The sequence below is a fragment of the Dioscorea cayenensis genome, chromosome 19, assembly GCF_009730915.1.
Source record: "Dioscorea cayenensis subsp. rotundata cultivar TDr96_F1 chromosome 19, TDr96_F1_v2_PseudoChromosome.rev07_lg8_w22 25.fasta, whole genome shotgun sequence".
NCBI lineage: Eukaryota > Viridiplantae > Streptophyta > Magnoliopsida > Dioscoreales > Dioscoreaceae > Dioscorea > Dioscorea cayenensis.
Window position 1 is genome coordinate 22,945,371 of NC_052489.1, and position 19,648 is coordinate 22,965,018.

General features: G+C 30.5%; 2 protein-coding genes across 2 annotated transcripts; both read left to right on the forward strand.

Annotated features, from left to right (window-relative positions):
• Positions 1-6,819: 6,819 nt before the first annotated feature.
• LOC120284170 (polyphenol oxidase, chloroplastic-like) lies at positions 6,820-8,382 on the forward strand. The gene has a single exon (XM_039290963.1). The coding sequence runs from the start codon at positions 6,820-6,822 to the stop codon at positions 8,317-8,319; it is 1,500 nt and encodes a 499-aa protein (XP_039146897.1). The 3' UTR covers positions 8,320-8,382.
• A 3,430-nt stretch (positions 8,383-11,812) lies between these two features.
• On the forward strand, positions 11,813-12,529 carry LOC120249954 (RING-H2 finger protein ATL8-like). Its single transcript, XM_039258668.1, has one exon. The coding sequence runs from the start codon at positions 11,852-11,854 to the stop codon at positions 12,431-12,433; it is 582 nt and encodes a 193-aa protein (XP_039114602.1). The 5' UTR covers positions 11,813-11,851; the 3' UTR covers positions 12,434-12,529.
• Positions 12,530-19,648: the final 7,119 nt, after the last annotated feature.

Genomic DNA, 19,648 nt, shown 5'->3' on the forward strand with positions numbered 1-19,648 from the left:
ATTTTTATGAATAAAAAATTATTTATTATTAAACAGACCTCACCATTTTATAAGTAACTATTACTTCTTTATATTATAATCATAAACATAACTTAACTATTATCTTTTCTTTTTTTACTTTTCTCACACCCAGTAAATTACTCCCCAACCACCCATTACTCCCCCATCTATTACTTTTCCTATTCCCATTAGCGTTTTTACTATTTTCATTATGTGAACCAAACGCACTCTTAGGTGACTCTTGGTTGGGCTGAGTATTATCTTTGCAATCTATATCAGGTAATATAAGATCATCCCGTTTGGTTTTGTAATGTGGAAATATTGCATTCCCGAGAATTTGATAACTTGGACAATATTGCTGGTGATGTAATTGCTAACACAATATATAGGTGGTAATGTAATATTCAAGATGAAATGTACAGTTGTTTTCCATTATGCCCTTCAAATACAATAAAATCATAAAAACATCAATTTTTAAAAATTTTAAAATAAGATTTTTGTTTTCTTTCCACACATATTTTATATGAATATATATGGAAACATTTGGTTGAAGATAAGAAAAAAACATTTGAGACTTATTTTTTAAAAAAATATTAAGTTGGAGAAAAAAGTTATATTTATTTTAAAATTATTATTATGTTTAATTTACTAAATATTATTAAAATTTAAATATTTAAAAATTAAAAATTTTCTTTTGTTTAATAATAACACATATTTATTATCAAACAATTTGATATTTAAATCAAAATCTTATGAAATTTTAATAAAAATCTAATGAATTTTGATAAATTTGGCACCTATCAATTAATAATATAGGATTCCTAGCTAACCAATTGTGGACCCCACCTCTCTTAAGTAAGGAAGGAAAAAAAAACTGTTGCTTTTGTTTAATAATAACACATATTTATTATCAAACAATTTGATATTTAAATCAAAATCTTATGAAATTTTAATAAAAATCTAATGAATTTTGATAAATTTGGCACCTATCAATTAATAATATAGGATTCCTAGCTAACCAATTGTGGACCCCACCTCTCTTAAGTAAGGAAGGAAAAAAAAACTGTTGCTTTTATGAAAGTAAAAAAAAAAGTTGTTTTTTTTTTCCATTCTCTAGCCCGTGAAGTCCCTTTATCTTCTTTCCTAAAACCATGAGCCTTCTCTTCCATTTGCTTCTTCACCCAACCGGAACTCCCTATTCCTTAGCCTTACCGTTGACCACACCGTTAGCCATGCCATCACCTTGGGTTTGGAGCTTCAAAAGGTGATCCGGTGGCCAAAAACTTCATCTATCTTCCTTCGTGCCTCCCTTGTTTGGTGAGCCAATGGAAATCATAGACTTTTTCACTTGCATGCCGTGAAACTAGGAGCGGCCTCAAGGGCTTGTTGTTGGCCTAATTTTCGCCATCCAACCTTGTAAGCCTTTTGTTTGAAGAATTTTTCTTGTTCTTGCCAATTAGGTTGCCAAGTTTGTGGGTAAAATGAGATGATGCTAGCTTATTATATTTTTTTAGCCCAAGTGATTAGTATTTCTTTGCTTTGCTAGTAAAGGATATTAGTTTGTATTGATAGCATGTGCCTTATTTGTCTATTTGGTTAATTGCTCAGTTTTAGTTATGCCCACAAGGTGTTTGTTGAAATGCTATTTTCCTTGAAACATGATTTTTGACTATTGTATGGCTAAATTATCTTATGATTAGATGTTTAGTGTTAGATAGAGTAGAAAGTGAGTCTCTGAATTTTGCTATGGGTTTTGATCCATGTTTTGGGTATTGTTAAATTATTGTTTTGAGCTATTTTGATTATGCTTTTAGGGTTGTTCAAGAATGATTGATCTTGTGTTTCGAATGGGAGTTAGATTTTGGGGATCCCCAGGTAAGTAAATTAAACCACATGTAAATCTGTATATATATGTATATACAAATTTTTTATTTTTGATAATGGTTTACATAATTATCTAATTAATTTGGATTTTACAGTTTAGAAGAAAAAACATTCCTATACTATTCAAAAGTTTTGTTCTGACTTTTGTGGTTATGTTGACCATCACTTTTGTAGTTTAGTATATTTATTATTTTGTTTATTTGATTTATGATATATTGTTTATTTAGGATTTTTCTATTAATTGGGATCATATTTGTTATTTCTTTCTCTATATATTTTAGGAAAATATGAAATCATGATTTTTCTTTTCCTGAATTAGTTTATTTATTTAATTCATAATTATGTTTATTTACTTGAACTGCTGGGAAATGATATTTTTATTTTAATGCTATTTCCAGATTAAATATTTTCTTTAAAAATTGTGTGGATTATTCTGTTACTTAATAATTGATTATTTGATATAATTGGAATAATTTTTGTTAGAAAACGGGATCATTAAATATCAGTATTATTGCGTTGACGATGACTTTGGACCCAACATATTTTTGGTTATAGAAACTCGTAGTCCCCAAATTAACTGTACAATAACCCTGTCACTGGGGGTTAAACACTAACCGTGTCGACACATACTTCTGACATAGAAACTATAGTTTCGCACCGTTCTGTTGGTTAAGAATAACGGCTTCTGATATTCTGGCTCGGGTCACCAAGGGTAAACCTATGAGCTCTGAAATCTAACTCGGGTTTAAATAAATGAATTCTGATGTTTTGTTTTGTTATTCGATGTTTGAGGGACTTATATGCTCGTTATTTTGGTAAATTAAATATGTTTTGAATTATTTCTAATTTTTGGGTTTCATTTTGATATTTATTTCATTATGTTACATTTTGTATGTTTTTAAAAATTATTGAATTTTTTTGTGATCCCAATATTTTTAGTGGTTGCTTACTGGGCTCCCAAGCTCATTAAGTTGTTCTTAATTGTTATCAGATCAGAAGAAAGTTCAGGGTTGTAGTTTAGCGGGTTGTTGAGTATTTTTTTCCTCCAGTGTATTTGAGTTGTATTTTCTACCTTGTCATAGTCCTTGAAGTTGTATTTGGAAGTTGATATATTTTGTTATCTATAATTCATGACTTTGTTAGATTGTTTTGCTTGAAGCAGGTTTTTAGGCTTTGCGTGCCTAATTAAGGGGTTTCTGCCCTGTGGGTTCGCGGCCGTTTGTCCACCGCCGAGCCGAGTTCGGGGCGTGGCACCAATCATGGTAACATTATATTCCAACCATATTATTATATTATTGATAATTTAAACAAAAATTGTACATATTCCATCAATATAACTTGATAATTATATTCTCAATAATCTTATTCCAAACTATTGTCACGCCCCGAACCCGGTCCATGGACTCGGGAAGCTAACAAACGGCCGTACACCTTGCAAATAGACATATAAGGCCTCAAAACCTGATCCAAAATAGAACAAACAATCTAACAGAACTGTAATTTCAAAAGTCAACATCAAAAATTTACAAAGTTCAAAATTTCAACTTTAAATACAAGCTAGTGTTCTATACATAAATCAAATACTCACACAAACAAAATGACAACTCAAATGATCAAGAACACAATCTCTCGCTAGCTCACTAAGATGTCTGTTGCATTAATCACTCTTGATCTAAAAAAAAAAATTCAACAACAAGATTATGAGTTTAACAGGCCAGTAAGTTTTTCACTAAAAATATATGGATCATTTACAAAAATCATAATATATCAAAATAAAAAATTAGAAATTAAATTTATTTCAAATAACACAAATGTCAAAAACTAAACATATAGGTCCCCCAAACAATTATTGCCCAAACAAAATAACATAATTCATATATTTACCCTCAGTGACCCAAGCCAGAATATCAGAGATCATTTGTTTACCCTCGATGACCTGAGCTAGAATTATCAAAGGCCGTTATTCTTCACCGACGGAATGGTGTGAAACTATAGTTTCTATATCAAGATACATGTCGACAAAATCAGTGTTTAACCCTCAATGGCAGGGTTATTATAAAGTTAATTTGGGGACTACGAGTACTGTGTCAAAATAATTCTTATCAAACATTCGAAAAAGTCGAAATACCAAGATTCAAATGATCCCAATTTCACTAAAAATATGTCCATTTATTTAAGAAAACAAAATATCTCATAGTGAATTTCAATAATACATAATTTAATAAATAAAAATAAAAATTATAAGCATAATAATGTTAAACATCAAAGCTTTCAAGCAGCAGTAATAATATATAATAATGATAATAATATCTTTTTCTTTTCTTTTTGGCACTTTTGAAGGAAAGGAAAACTCAAAAAAAAATTCAAGTTTATATATATAGCATCATTTATATGTGGGTACTTTCCTTTAAGGGCGAAAAACTCCAAATCCCAAATCGAACAAGTTTCCTCAGAATAATTTTCAAGGATATCAAAAACCAATTTAATAAAAGCAAGAAAATTGAAAGAATGATACAAATGAAAAAGGTCAAGCTATCGCTTTGCTCTTCGAAATATTGGATTATTTCCAAGGGTATAATAGCATTTAACCACTCGAAATGATCATATTAAAATTCTATCATGACCCATGAGTACGAAACCAACCATAAGTTTGTCTATCTTTTCCCAAATCATAAAATTATAAATTCTAAGAATATTAGACAGCCAAGGCTATGACATATCCAAAATTCACATGGTTTAGAGCAGTACTCAATGCATACCATTCAATTGAATCTCCAACTATTTTTGCAGACTTGTGATTCAGAAGCATCTCTTTCAAACATGTATATCTCTCAATATTAAACTTTAAAAGCAATGAAACTTAACTGACAATCAGATAACTTAATAATAAACAACCTTTCTATTTTTAACCTTACAAAATTCAATCTTTATGACCATCAAAAATACCCATCATTCTTGATGTTCTGCACAAACATCCCATCCAATATAGTTTACTAATAAAATCATATCTCATAAAATATAGCCGTATAAAATTTGAAAATTTTCAGGTATTTAGGTAACATCAAGATATACAACTTTTATATTAAACATGAGTCCGGATTAAATATCTAAGTTCCTCAAATTCTCTAATCAATCTTCATGCTTTCTGCAGAAATGCCATTGAGCACATCTACAGATATTTGATCATATCTCACAAATTATAAGGGTGAAAATTCTAAAATTTGGCAGAAATAGATAAATTTATCTTTTAAAACTTTTTTATATAAATCTAAATCTAAATAAGAACTTCAAATCATGAAATAAATCAAAAATGGATTAAGGCTGCATAGAAATCCTGACCATGTCATCTGCGTTTGAAGCTTATATCTTACATGATACAACTACAAAAATTCTGAAATTTTTCAGTAAACTAGTTAAGATTAAGATCTGCAAATTTCATATTTTGATCTCCTCCCAATTCAGTCTTTAGGCCTCCGAAAATTAAAGAGGGATCTCTGATATGCTAACAAGAAATTTCTAAATATTATCCTCAAATTAAATCAAATCAACATTCTCACCAAACCAAACTCTAACCCTAACTAGTATCATGTCACAAGCAATCATAGGAAGAGGAGAAACAAAATAAATTAGAACCTTAACCCAACATTAACAATTGTACAATTTTTTTCAAAGATCCGAGGAAGAGGATGCTTACATCAACAATAACAGTGAATCAGCCAAACTTGTGATGGTGAGATCCTTCCCTTTTCCTCATCCCGGCACCACACGTAATCAAGGAAAAATGCTAAATCTAACTTTTCTTAAATGAAAAGACTAAGAAGGAGGTGAAGGGGTGGGTAAGGTTTTAAAAAAAATAACTTAAAGATAAAATTTAACATTAAAATAAATAAATAAATAAACTTAACAGCAGAATTTAATATTATAATTTTTTTAAAATGGTGAGGCCCACAACTATAATGTAAAATTTTATAAACCAATCAACCTCCTTAATCAAATAACCTTACAAAATAGAAGAAAGGATTAAAGTGTTGTTTATTTGATTTTGGAGCTCTGGCTGCATTTGCAACTCTAGTGTTGTTTATTTGATTTTGGAGCTCTGGCTGCATTTGCAACTCTAATTCTAAAAATTCGTTCTCTTGTCTATGTGGAACTTCAAACCTAAAGGAGTTATAAAGAATTAATATAGAATGTTATAGTATCAAAAATAAATTCGATAAGTATAAAAATAATAATCAAATATATGAATCAATCTAATATGTCAAAGAAGTACTATTTTTTTCCTAATAAGGTGGATAAACCACTAATTTATTAAAAGAGAAACAGAGTAATACAAAGTTCAAAAAGCAGAAACGACAAATAAAATTAAACAAGGTTTGAAGTTAAATATTATCAATAGATGAAAGAACATTAAACAAATAAGGTGGTGCACACAATTTCATCGAAATATTTTTGACCTATCTGTACATCTTCTGTAGAATTATAGTTACAACAAAAAAAAACAAAATAAAAGGTCCAAACATATAATTAAAGAGGTTTGCTCACATTTAAGAATCAGCGGAAACCAACTCAACTAGGTTTTAGACGCCCAAATTAAAGACAAGGGGTGTGAACAAATTTAATTTCATGATTTATGAACATATTCAAGATGCTCTCCTTTGTATTAATTGTTATATCATATGCCTCAACTTGCTTTTAGACAACCAAATTAAAGACAAGGAGATCTAATTAAACATAAACTGATGAACATATTCTGTCCCTTGTATAAATTGTCATATCATATACATCACTCCAAAAGCAACAACTTGTTTCCATCGATCCATGCAATATTGCCAAAACATTAGAACAATTCACTTGAAAGGTGACTTGCATTGAAGAAATCGAAATTTATACTATAAATACTAATTAATACCAAATGAGTATTTGAATCAATACAAAATGCGCATCAAATTGAGCATTCTCATCAGCATCATCATATGTCTGATCTACATCGTCTCTGATGTGGCAGCAATGCCGATAGGAGCACCGGACTTATCCAAATGCCAGCCCTTCTTTGCGGCGAACTGTTGCCTCATCAACTCACGATCCATAGTTGATTTCAAGCTCCCGAGCACGGGAGCTCTTCGAGTGCGCCCTGCCGCACATTTAGTAACCAAAGAGTATATCCTCAAGTATGCAAATGCAACTAGATTGATGAGAAGCTTGCCATTGAACCACCCATGGAATTTCATGCAACAAGCCAACGTACACTGTGCTTACTGTGAAGGCATATACAACCTATCAAATTTCCCTAACATGACTCTTGAAGTGCATAGTTCATGGCTATTTATCCCCTTCCACCGGATGTATCTCTACTTCCATGAGAAGATCCTCGGAAAATTGATCGGCGATGAGAGTTTTGCCTTGCCGTTTTGGAATTGGGACTCACCAGAAGGGATGGGAATTCCTACCATGTACACTGATCCAAATTCTTCACTTTTTGACAACACGAGAGTGCAAAATCACCAGCCACCTAATATCCTAAACTATGGCTCCACCAATGAAGGAAACAACAACATCAGTAGCCAAATTGAGGCAAATCTTGAAGTAATGTATCGGCAAATGGTCTCCAGTGCGAAAACAGCTGGGCTTTTGCTCGGAGGGCCATATCGGGCTGGCGGTGATGAGCTTTGGAACCCTGGCACTGTTGAAATGGCACCGCATCCTTATGTACATATATGGACGGGCTTTGATATGAGCTCGTTAGCCACCGCCGGTAGGGATCCTATATTTTATAGTCATCACTCTAATGTTGATAGGATGTGGGAGGTTTGGAAGACATTGCCGGGGAACAACAGTACTGGTGTGAACTACATTAATGACACTGATTGGCTTGATTCCTCCTTCCTTTTCTGGGATGAAAACCTTCAGTTAGTGAGGATTAAAATCAGAGATGTTCTTGATACTACAAAGCTTGGTTATGTTTATCAACAAGTACCTATTCCATGGAGTAACAAAACAGCTGCAAAGCTATGGGATGGAGAGGAGATGTCAAGCTTGCGTTTGGTGGAGCTTCCGGTGGTGTTAGATTCAGCAGTGAAGATCAATGTTGAGCTTCCAAAGATGAAGATGAAGATGAATATGGAGGAAGTTTTGGTGGTGGATGAGATTGAGTTTGATGCAAGGGTGCATGTTGGGTTTGATGTTTTTCTTGGTGGTTTAAGAACATCAAAGATAGGTTTTGCAGGTAGGTTTGAGCATTTGGCAGTGAAGAAGTGGAGGAAAGATGTTGCCATGGGAGGTCTGTTGATGAAGAAGAGACTAGTTTTAGGGTTGAAAGACCTTGTGAAGGAGTTAAAGTTGGAGAGAGGAGAACTTCTTGTTGTCACACTCATGCCAAGTCATGGGACAGGGGTGCTTATAAAAGTGGGGAGTGTTAGGGTTGATTTATCTAGTTAATAAATTGCGTACATGATGTATTAATCAAAATAATATATTTTTTAAGTACCTAGTTCCTATATAATGAGGCACATACATATATGGTTTTATATCTACATCAAAAGATGTATATGAAAGAAAAGAATTATATAAGCACAAGAAGATTAACTATTGTGTATATATGCTTTGTTTGATCTGAAGGAAATAAATTAACAAATGTGCAATCTCAGTCATGGTTCTGTATTCCTCTTGGTGGGCATCTCATCCTTCTTTTCCTTAGTGATAACTTAGGTTCCAAAAGCCTTACCTTTTTCTTCATATGCAGCAACTAGTTAATTAGCCTGTTCAGTGACTGTCCAATCACTTTCAGGTCATCAACAAAAGTGAAGATTAACTTAGTGCATATCTCTCATTGATGTTTCCACATTGATTCAGATAAAAGAACAAATAGTTGAGACATGTGGGTAGATGGATAGATGGAGTGAATGGAGTGTTGAGATGATGTTTGAGAGATTTTAGTGCTCATGTTCTTTCTTAGCACGTACAAGGAAATTGACAGTCAACATAAGATGAATGGAGAAGGAACAAAGTTGGATACATATTCTTATCTGATGCAAATGAATGCAAACTTTGATGCTTGCTTGTGCTTTGGCATCATTGTCACTAGAGAGTTTTTCACAACAATAACCAAAAAAGTCTTACCAGCTCTCTTCATGTTTATCACTTAACCCTATCCATTGCTTGGTACTCTTCTCCCCATAACAAAATACTAGTACTGCATATACATAATAATAATAAAATAATAAAAATTTTACCTATGTATGGTCATATTCAAAACTCCCTTTCTGTACAAATATTGAATAGAAATATATTCTTATCCAAAGCAAATATAATTCCAAAGGCTTATCCAAGGCTGATTCCAAGCAGTTCTTTTCTTTGGTAAATGAGATTCAAAATATGTCTTTCTCCATGTTTAAGATTCCATCATATACAAATATTCTTTGGTTTAATATTATATAACTTCATGTCAAACTTTGTCTTTAATGATGAATAAGAGATATGTTTGAGGGATCAAGTGTCAAATTTATACAATATTAAAGACAAAGTGATTAAGATAAATAAGAGATCAAGTGGCCGACTGGCCGTTGTCTTTAATGAAGAACTTATAATAATGATACATATGATTGAGGGAAAAGCAAAGTGAGAGTAAAAAAGGAAAGAGTTGAGCTCCTTCCCTTGTGAGAATCACTAGGACACATTAATTAGCTAGCTAGGTATCCAACCTCCCATTGCAAGGGTTGCCTTTTAGATTGCTTTAAAAAGCCACTGGCTGAGATGTTATAGGCCCACTTTTGCTCTTAGTGCCCTCTATCCAAACATACTTGATTCTTATATGGTCAATCCACCATAAGTTAATCTTCATCTCATTTTCTTTGAAAAATTTAGTACTAATCCAACATGGAGCCCTACCACTATGTTAACACACATTTCAGTAATTACTATCTCAAATCATTAAAAAAAAAAAAAGAGTAATTACACACATCTTCAAGAGTAGAACCAATTGAAATTATGAAACTTTGTGATATATATATTCAACTAAAACAATAAACATAGTTTGTTCATATATTAATTAAATAGGTAAATTTATTTGAGTTAATAAAACAACTAGTACAGTAATTACTAATATATAAGATTCAAGCCTTTTCTTCTCTGAATGGACCCATCAACTTTACTAGTTGCAAATTCTCAGAACTTGGCTACTATTGGTCACCTCAAGAGATGCTACCTCATAATACTAGTGGGACAAGGTTGGTCAAGTTCAACTTTCCCATTGTATCAATTTATTCACAAGTTAAACATAATCCATTAAATATATAAAAATATAATGTATATAAGTGTATGCAAATACCTATTTTCTTTTCTTCATTTTTTTAATTAATTCTCAAATATTTTTTCTTGTTGATTAGAATAACAACATACATGAAGCATTAATGGTAGCATCCTCTTGTGTCTTTCTCCATTCATGGAGCCTCATCCACTTTATTAATACATTCATTCATTGAGTAGCAAATAACTTGATGCTTCCCATTTGTCTTATACAAGTCATTGTCTTTTTCTGTTAAAATTGCATGATTACATAAATATCTTGGATGTTATTATTATGGACACTTTTGTCAGCATTCCAGTAAATACTTTCATATTAAGTGATTATTATTTATCCTAGTTGGCACCTCTCATTCCAAGACTTATGTGTATTTGTTTTAAAGAAAAAAAATATATTTTTTCAAAAAATAATAAAAAAAAGGAAAAATTACTTTTAGCCATAAGAAATTTCAAAACTTTCCGGACAACCCTTCTAACATTTGAATTTCCCAAACAACTCCTTTTTTTCAATACATTTTTTTTTCGTCATAGCAGCTTATTCCATCAGTTTATTTTATCTTGCAATATTTACTTACCATTTGATAATTATAATTTGTGTTTAATATTGCATGTTTACGTGTAACAACATAGGTTTTCACTTAATGTTACTTTTTCTTTTATTATTTGTTTTTCTTGTTTAATATTTGACTTCTCCTTTAATATTATGTGTTTCCGTTTAAAAAATTAACAAACATTCCTATCAACAACTACTTTTATGTCAAAATAAACTATTAAAAAATTGTTCTTTTGAGAATATCCAAATTTGAAAGGACAAGTGTGAATAAAAAAAATTCCAAGAGCCAATTATCAGTAAAAAAAAGGAAAAATTTCAAAAATAAACCTTGTGATTTCTCAATTTTTCAAAAAAAAGACAGAGGTTTGTTTTTTTTTCGTTTTTAACCTATATTTTTTTCCCAGCTAGCAAAAAAAGGTAAAAACTGTTAACAAGCCTTTAAAGCTCTTAACTCATAAGGGTAAAATAGTTAATTTATTTAAAAATCATCTAATTTGACATAAAAAAATATTTTTTTATTCTATTAATCTCTTTCAAAATTATAATAAACAAAAAAAACATAAATTCCAAAAAAACAAACAATCTATTGGAAAACATGTTTTTTTAATTTTTTTTATAATAAATTGACTATTTTACTCTTGTAAGTTAACATTGTTAAACAGTAATTAACGGTCTTTCTCTTCTTTTTTGGCTAGAAAAATCACATAGGCTAAAAATTAAAAAAACAAATCGTTGTCTCTGTTTTTGCAAAACTGAAAGCCACAACGTTTATTTTTAAAATTTTTCAAAAAAAAAAATATTAAAGCCAAGGTATATATTTAATGTTTAATATAAATATAACAATAAAAAAAAACAGAGGCAATCAAAACGCACCACGTGAGAGGAGCCACGTTAAGCAAACAGAGACTGAAAGCGCAGATGAACAAAATCAAGGACAGTGGGTCCCACTACTCTCCACGTCTCTCATCCAGTGGCATTTTCGTCAATCCGTATCTCCCTTGTCCTTAATCGTAATTTTCACTCCAACCCCCAAAACCGCCATTATATAAACACCCCCAAATCCCAAACCCTCACCTCCCCCTTCTTCCTCACTACCGCTCCCTTACTACCTTTCCGATGAGATCTCTCGCGAGATTCCTCCAATCCTCCACCAGAAACCTCTCCTCGTCGCCGCCGCCGGACTCACCGGATCCGATCACAGTCGACTCCGACGTGGTGGTGATCCTCGCAGCGCTCTTATGTGCTCTGATTTGCGTCGTTGGTCTCGCCCTTGTCGCCCGCTGCGCGTGGCTCCGCCGCACACCCGCCACTGCCGATCCCTCCGCCCCTCCAGCTCTCCCTAACAAGGGCCTCAAGAAGAAGGCTCTCCGCGCCCTCCCCAAGCTCTCCTTCGACCCTGCTTCCACCGTCCAAGGGAAGCTCGCTGAGTGCCCCATCTGCCTGACCGAGTTCACCGAGGGCGACGAGATCCGAATCCTCCCCCACTGCGGCCACGGATTCCACGTCGCCTGTGTTGACACCTGGCTTAGCTCTCACTCTTCCTGTCCTTCATGCCGCCGTATCCTAGTTGTCACCGCCGTTGCCCCGCCGTCTCGGTGCCAGCGATGTGGCGCCTGTTCCGATTCCTCCGCCGCAGCCACCGCTGAGAACGGCGCTAAGGCCCGCGAGGACGCCGACGCCAATAGGTTCTTGCCCTAATTATCTTCTTCTTTTTTTTTATTTTTAAGAAAAATCTGGTGTGTTTGTATATAAGAATGGAATATAGAAATGAAAATTTTAAAATTAAAAAAAAAATTGTGATTATTTATTTATTTATTTATTTTATAATTATGAGATGAAAAAAAAAGAAGATAAGAGTGAATGAAAAGCTGGTGTGGTCGTTGGAAGGTCACGTAGATCACGTGACATTGGAGTGGAGTGGAATCTCTCACAAGGAGTTTTGATTTTTTTTTAATTTAATTATTTATATTTATATTATTATTATTTTTAACTAAATTTAATTGCTTTGTTATCAGTGGGTGATGGTGATGAGGGTCCCCTATTTTGATATTTTGGTTATTAATATTTAGATATTTATAAAATAATTTCAAACATTGTGTTTTTTTGGTTTGTTGGCGTTAAAATTGAGTTTTTATCAAAAAGATTGATTACATTATTAGTGAGACAATTTTTGTTGGTGTTTTTTATTTTTAAAAACTAAGTTTTATATTTATTTAAAAAAAACTAAAATGTTTTGCTTGAAGAACCGGTTTAAATTTGAAAAATTAATTATTTTTTTATATAATTTTGATAATATGTGTATGCTAGGATTATAATTAATAAATAAATTCAAGCGGTATAATATTTTCGGATTTCTTTTAAAATTAAAAAATAAAGAAATTTTCAAATAAATTAAGTTAAATGAGTCATGACCACTGTGGAAGAAAATATCCTGATACTAACTGAGTTATTAAAATACTCTTTATTTTCATTCGCTTTAATATTATAATAATTAAATCAAAGGTGTTGCTAAAACCTAAACCATAGGCTAGGGCTATAATAATGGAAAGAGTCCTTCTAGTGGGTTCTTGAGTAATGAAAAATGACTAAAACATAATGAGTAAAAGCACTTAATTAAGAAATACGAATTAAACATGTCAATTAATGTAATGGAATGAATATTTAAATGTAGATATATACAAAGTCGTGGCATAAACCGCCGACTTGAAAATGTTTGGTTAATGGTTATTTTGGACTCATTAAGTTGACTTAATGTTGACACATTTTAGACCTACTCCATTGACCAACTTGGTTCATCTCCTCATCATCCACTTAATCCCATAAAACTTATATTACTATTAATTAATTCTCATATAGAATGTTGAGAATTAGATTAGATAACAATGAAGATTCCAAAAGTTTTTATATATATATATATATATATTTATTTGAAGTTACGTGGCAATTTCCAGTGGCTTTTAACTTTTTGCATTTAGAAATATTTTATTAAAAAGAATTTCAAGGTACTTGTGTTGTTATATCCGCGTTAAGTATGAACCTGTGGAATCTCAATCAAGAGCTCTATATTTTTGACATAAATTTATATTACTAAATATATTAGAATTATATATATATATTAAAAAAAATGTGACAATAACCTATAGTAGGTGGGTGTGATTTATCACTAGTGAGTTAATTTTTTCAGTAGAAATTCGAATGCTCATCATTTTACACGTCACACATGACGTATTTTAAATGTAGCTAATCACTTGGACTGAATGACTTTGGGTGTATATATATATATATATATATATTTTTTCACTAACATGACAAAATGTTATATTATATATATAATATTAAATTAGATTTTTGTTTTAATTATTATTTACTATAATTGTATAATGATGGTCTAGGTGGACATCTTCTTTTTATACATTATTATTTAATATAGGTCTACGAGTGTTATTTTTTTGTACTCTTCAAATATTGAATTTAGTTGAGAAAATCACTTAGTTTCCCTATTTCTAATATTTACATCTTTAATTATACATTTTAAAATATTAGAAACAAGAATAATTACTATTAATAACTTGATTCAATAAAAAAAATTTATACTAATTGAAAAAAAAAATTGAGATTGCTTTATGTTGACATAGATATTAATAACATAATTAAACACACTAATATCTTGTCACCCTCATTCATTTTTTTATTTTTATCAATTATTTTTATTAAGCTAAAACAAAATATTATTTGGACCATCAATCTAACAGAATCACTAATTTTTATCTTTGTCTAGCAAGTGTGGTTTTAGATGTAATCACATGTGAAACACTTATCATATAGAAAAATGACAATTTTTTTACTAGTGTGATATAATAATTTATGTTGTACGTCGTAGATGTTAAATTTAGCAAAATTTAACAACTCCATATTCAAATGTTTTTTTTTTAAATCTGTTTGGTACGGGAAAGTAACAACTTTTCCTGAAAAGTTGAGCTTGTGAAAAGCTTCATATGTTTGGTTGAAATAAAATCATGTATAATAATTGTCAAATTGTAATTATTTTTCCTTTGACCAGTAAAAAGGATTCACAGGGGGAAGGGGTGTGAAACGAATTACATCATTGGTGGAAAATTAGGAGACATGTAAAATTCCAATTTCACCATTTTTCTAATATTCAAATTCTTCTCTTTTGTCCTGTCATCTTTTTAAGACCCTAATTTTAGCGAAAAACTTCTCCACCGTCTTCCTTTTTAAAACCCTAGCGCAAGCCAATCTTGGTAAGTCATATAATTTCTTTGTAATTTTTTTAAGAATCTTTTCTTATTGCCTTTGATGTTGTTTAAATTGATAATGGATTTTTATTTAAAACTCATTGAAAAAAACATGCACAATACCTTTTCTTTAGGTGAGATCTATCCACAAAAAGATTGCCAAAATTCATATAAGAAGCTTGCCTCTTGGATCAAGTTCGAGTAATCATATTTCTCATAATAGGAAAGCATGAATTATATATCTATTTTTGCCGGGTATATAAGCAACTTTCTTAATTTATTTATATATAAACCATTGATTAATGTGAAAATTAAAACATAGTTAAAATTAAAATAATTGATATTCATTGAAGGGTAAAATTGAGAATAAACATAACTTTGGGTCAAAAAGTTATTCATATTAAACAAAGGAATTTAATTTTCATGTATTTCAATTGCAATTTTCAAGGTTCATACCAAACACGTATTGTTACTTTGCAGGGAAAGTAAATGCAAGAAAATACTTTGCAGGGAAAGTGTTTCCATGCAAAGTACCCAAATGGACCCTGAGTATTCCAAGAGGGTTCTTCCCTTTTCTGATAGGTTACTTTTCAAAGTTTTCTGACATTGGCTGATGTTCACAGGATTGTCTCTTAATTTTTTAAACAAAAATTCATAATTTTAAGCAGAAACCCATAATCTTAAACAGAAACCCAATATTTTAAATGGGAATCAATAATTTTATGTGGAAACTCATAATTTTAAGCGGAAATCCATAATTTTAAGTGAAAAGTACATGATGTTGTAAGATAGAATAAATTGACGGGTAAACTGCATTAAATGAAAAATAAACTGTCAGAAAAAGAGAGACTATCTGGCAAATTCAAATATTAGAGGATCTGTCTGGATTGTTTTGAAACTTCCAGAAAATTACCATTAATTTTTCCAAAAAATAATAATAATTAAAAAAAAATTAAAATCAGGGTATATTAGTAATTGGCTTAAAGACTTTTGTATTATTAAATAATATTGAAATAAATATTTATAAAAAAAAGGTGAAAATTAAAGTAAGTGTGATTCTTGAAAAAGGGGTAGCCAAAAGAAGAATATAGTGACACGTTATAAGCTTTTTATTGCTTGGTTCACATTGACGTTGCATGGATAACTCGCTCCAAAAGCTAAGCAAGTAAAAACATGTTCACACTCCCCAACCATCTTCAATTCTGATTTATTTATTTATTTGATTTCATTGTTAAGTACCATAGATCATGCCCAACCTTTTTCTTAGTTTGTTTTATAGGAATATATATTAATAGACAATAGTGCATTGGTGCACTGCGGACTTCCGTAGATTAGAGATAGAAAGAGACACCTGCATTGATATAAAATCAGTAGAATGAATAGTAGCTAAATTATATAACTGCAAAGAATATGAATAGTCGGGATGCCGGTTGGTGTTTACAAAATTTTTATCGTGGAATTGAATTCTATAAATATCGGTAAAAAATGTGGCTAAATATATATATATATATATATATAGACTGGATGAGTAATCTAGAGACGTCTTTAGATTTAAAATCTATGGACATCTATAGTAGCCGTCAGATGATAATCATACAGCTACAATCATCATGAACAGTATTAAAACGTATTCTACAATCTAGCATAGTGCTTGTAAACAGTAAAAAAAAATATACAGTAACTATATAAATAAACAATTATTAGATGATAATCCAACGGATGTGATTAAACTTTTTTAAAGAATAGCAATCTATGGGCATACCTAAATTATCTTTTCTCACATGTAAATATATATATATATATAATGCTTTAAATCCGTACATATAAATGTTATTTACTTGCATGTTTTCGAGTTTAATGTTTCAATTTAGATTTTGGTAAAAGATATTTTTAGTATCTATTTTATTTTCTTAAAATATTTTTCAAAAAGATAAATCATATCAACATTATAAAGTTACTTTAGAGAACAAAACAAAACTTACGCTGGCTGATAGAAAGGATTCTCAAAGTAAAAAGTTTTTTTTTATCTTTTTATCTTAGAGTTACAAAGCTTGGAAACCATGGGCTGTGGAAATGGAAAAACAAATAAAACTAACAAAAACTCAAGTAAAATCTAAGAAATTATAAAAAAATAAAAATATATTGCAGAAAAATAATCACACAAGTCTTTTAAGAGAACTAAAAAAGAAAAACTTTGAATTTATATGTTATTATTATTTTGGATAACTTTAAATTATAAAAATATATAAAAAAATATAAATTATATATATATATATATATATATATATATATATATATATATATATATTTGAGGAAATACCTGCATTTTCAAAGCTATATCATTTAATTTGCATTTAATTGAATTCCTCAGCTGCGTATATATTATCAATACTTGACATTTGGCCTTTTATGAATTTTTTTTTAAAGTTTTATTTTACCCATTTATTTATCACAATTTCAATAGGGATAAGATATTTTATTACATTCTCATGTAACAAGTTAATTATCACTGTGAATATATATGAATATAGAATCAAGTTGGAGTTTCTTAATACAAATTAAGTTAATTAATACAAACAGTGAAAAACATAAAATGTTGCTAATTGGATAAGAATCGCCCAAAGATTCCATGCAAAGGAAAAGAAGCACAAAAGAAAAGTTGAAAAGGAACTCCAACCAAAACAAATGATCCAAATTCATGAAAAGCACTACTTTGATTTGCTTACAAAGCCACACCCAAGTTCATGTGAACATGAGAAGACATAACATATATAATAATCATAATAATCATAATAACAACACACAAACAAAGGTGTACACATGTAGATGAAGAGCCTCAAATAAATGATTGAGAGGTGACCTTCTTTTCCAAGTGAAGTAGCTGATGATTTATGACAAGCCACCTACCAAACTTTTCTAGTGTTGTTAGGCAAGAATACCATCAAACCAATTGAGGAAAATTTAGTCTATATTATATATATTCAGTACAAACTTTGGACCTAACATATTCATATCCACATGCTTGCATGTTTCCTTGCTTGTCTATTCCATCTTTTGTTTGCGGAAAGCTTATCATTTAGTCACTGTTTTTTCAATAGTATACCAAATGAGAAGATTTATATATAGAGAGAAAATTCAATGGTAGTTCAGCGGTGCATCATCAGTGTATTATGATTTAGTTCGCATTCATTGCATTTCCAATTTTTTAATTTTTATTTTTTCCTGTCTCCATTAGAAGATTGCTAATTCACAGGGAATGCACTTGTATGATCATGAAATGTGGCTATGGTTGGACCAACAATTTTTTATTTTTATTTTTCGAGAGAAAAAGTACAATTAATAGATTATATATATATACATGTATACGTGGCCATAAAACATTAATTGGGGTCATATTTAGTGGCTTAAGGAATGATATATCTATTAATTAATTAGGTCCTTGAAAATTTAGGTGAAGTAAACTACATCCGTGGAAGAATAAGAGAATATATATATATATGCACGGATAATATTTAATAGTATATCAAGAAAACATACACACTAATTAATTGTTAGTTTTGCGATATAAGTAAAAGCATAAGTGAACTTGTACATAAAAAATTTATTAGAAGTGAGAAAATTGAATAGAAAATTCATAATTTTATAAATTATATATTAATATATTAATAAGAGATAAGTAACTAATGAATAGGGTAAACTTTTCACATCTTAGTGAATCGTTAAATACAATAATATATATAACCATAATAGGAGACACATGACAATAGAGTCATAAGCCATATTATAAATTAAGTTGCATTCAAACTCATATTATGTAATCAGTCTATAATTTTATTTTAACTTTGATTAATTTTTAAAGAACTAAATATATATGCATGGGCTTGTATTTACCAAACGATCTCCATCATATTGGTCGGTTATAAGATGAATTGGATTCATTTGTCCTTTCATAGAGTTAAATGAAAATCTCCACTATCACATTTAGTTGTTGAAAAACAGTGGGGGAAATGGACGTATCTTTGGTTAGTACAAGAGTCTACTTGTTGATTGAAGACAGGAAAAGTACAACTCGTATACAACATAAGCGGCTATAAAACAATGATATTATTTAGTGGTGTATAAAAAAAGATTTAGAATCAACTCAATGGGTACGTTTGTACATGAATCATGTGTGTGTGTGGATTTATCTTTTGATTATAAGAGTCTATATACTGCTTGAAAACAGGAGAAGCACTGCTAGTACACAAAATATGCAAGTGGCTATAAAACGGTGATAATATTTAGTGGTCTAAAAAAAAGGCTTAGTGGTTATAGAACGGTGATAATATTTAGTGGTCTAAAAAAAGGCTTAGAATCAACGCAATGAGTACATTTGCACATGAATCAAGTGTCATATACATATAACTTTTGATTGGTATAAGATCTATATGTTGATTCAAAGAGGAGAAGCACTGCTAGTACACAAAAGTGGCTTTAAAATAGAGACCCTATTTAGTGGTTTAAAAAAAACTTAGAGAATCGTCTCAACGAGCACCTTTTTGTACATGAATCAAATGCATATATATATATATATATATATGTGTAGTGCAAATGGTTTAATTATATAGGTAGAACAGACTTATTTATTTGTTTTATAGAAGTATGCAAAATGGCAGAT

Bases quoted from the DNA above. Each gene is read 5' to 3' on its own strand.
- LOC120284170 (XM_039290963.1), top strand. From the start codon at position 6,820: ATGCGCATCAAATTGAGCATTCTCATCAGCATCATCATATGTCTGATC.
- LOC120249954 (XM_039258668.1), top strand. From the start codon at position 11,852: ATGAGATCTCTCGCGAGATTCCTCCAATCCTCCACCAGAAACCTCTCC.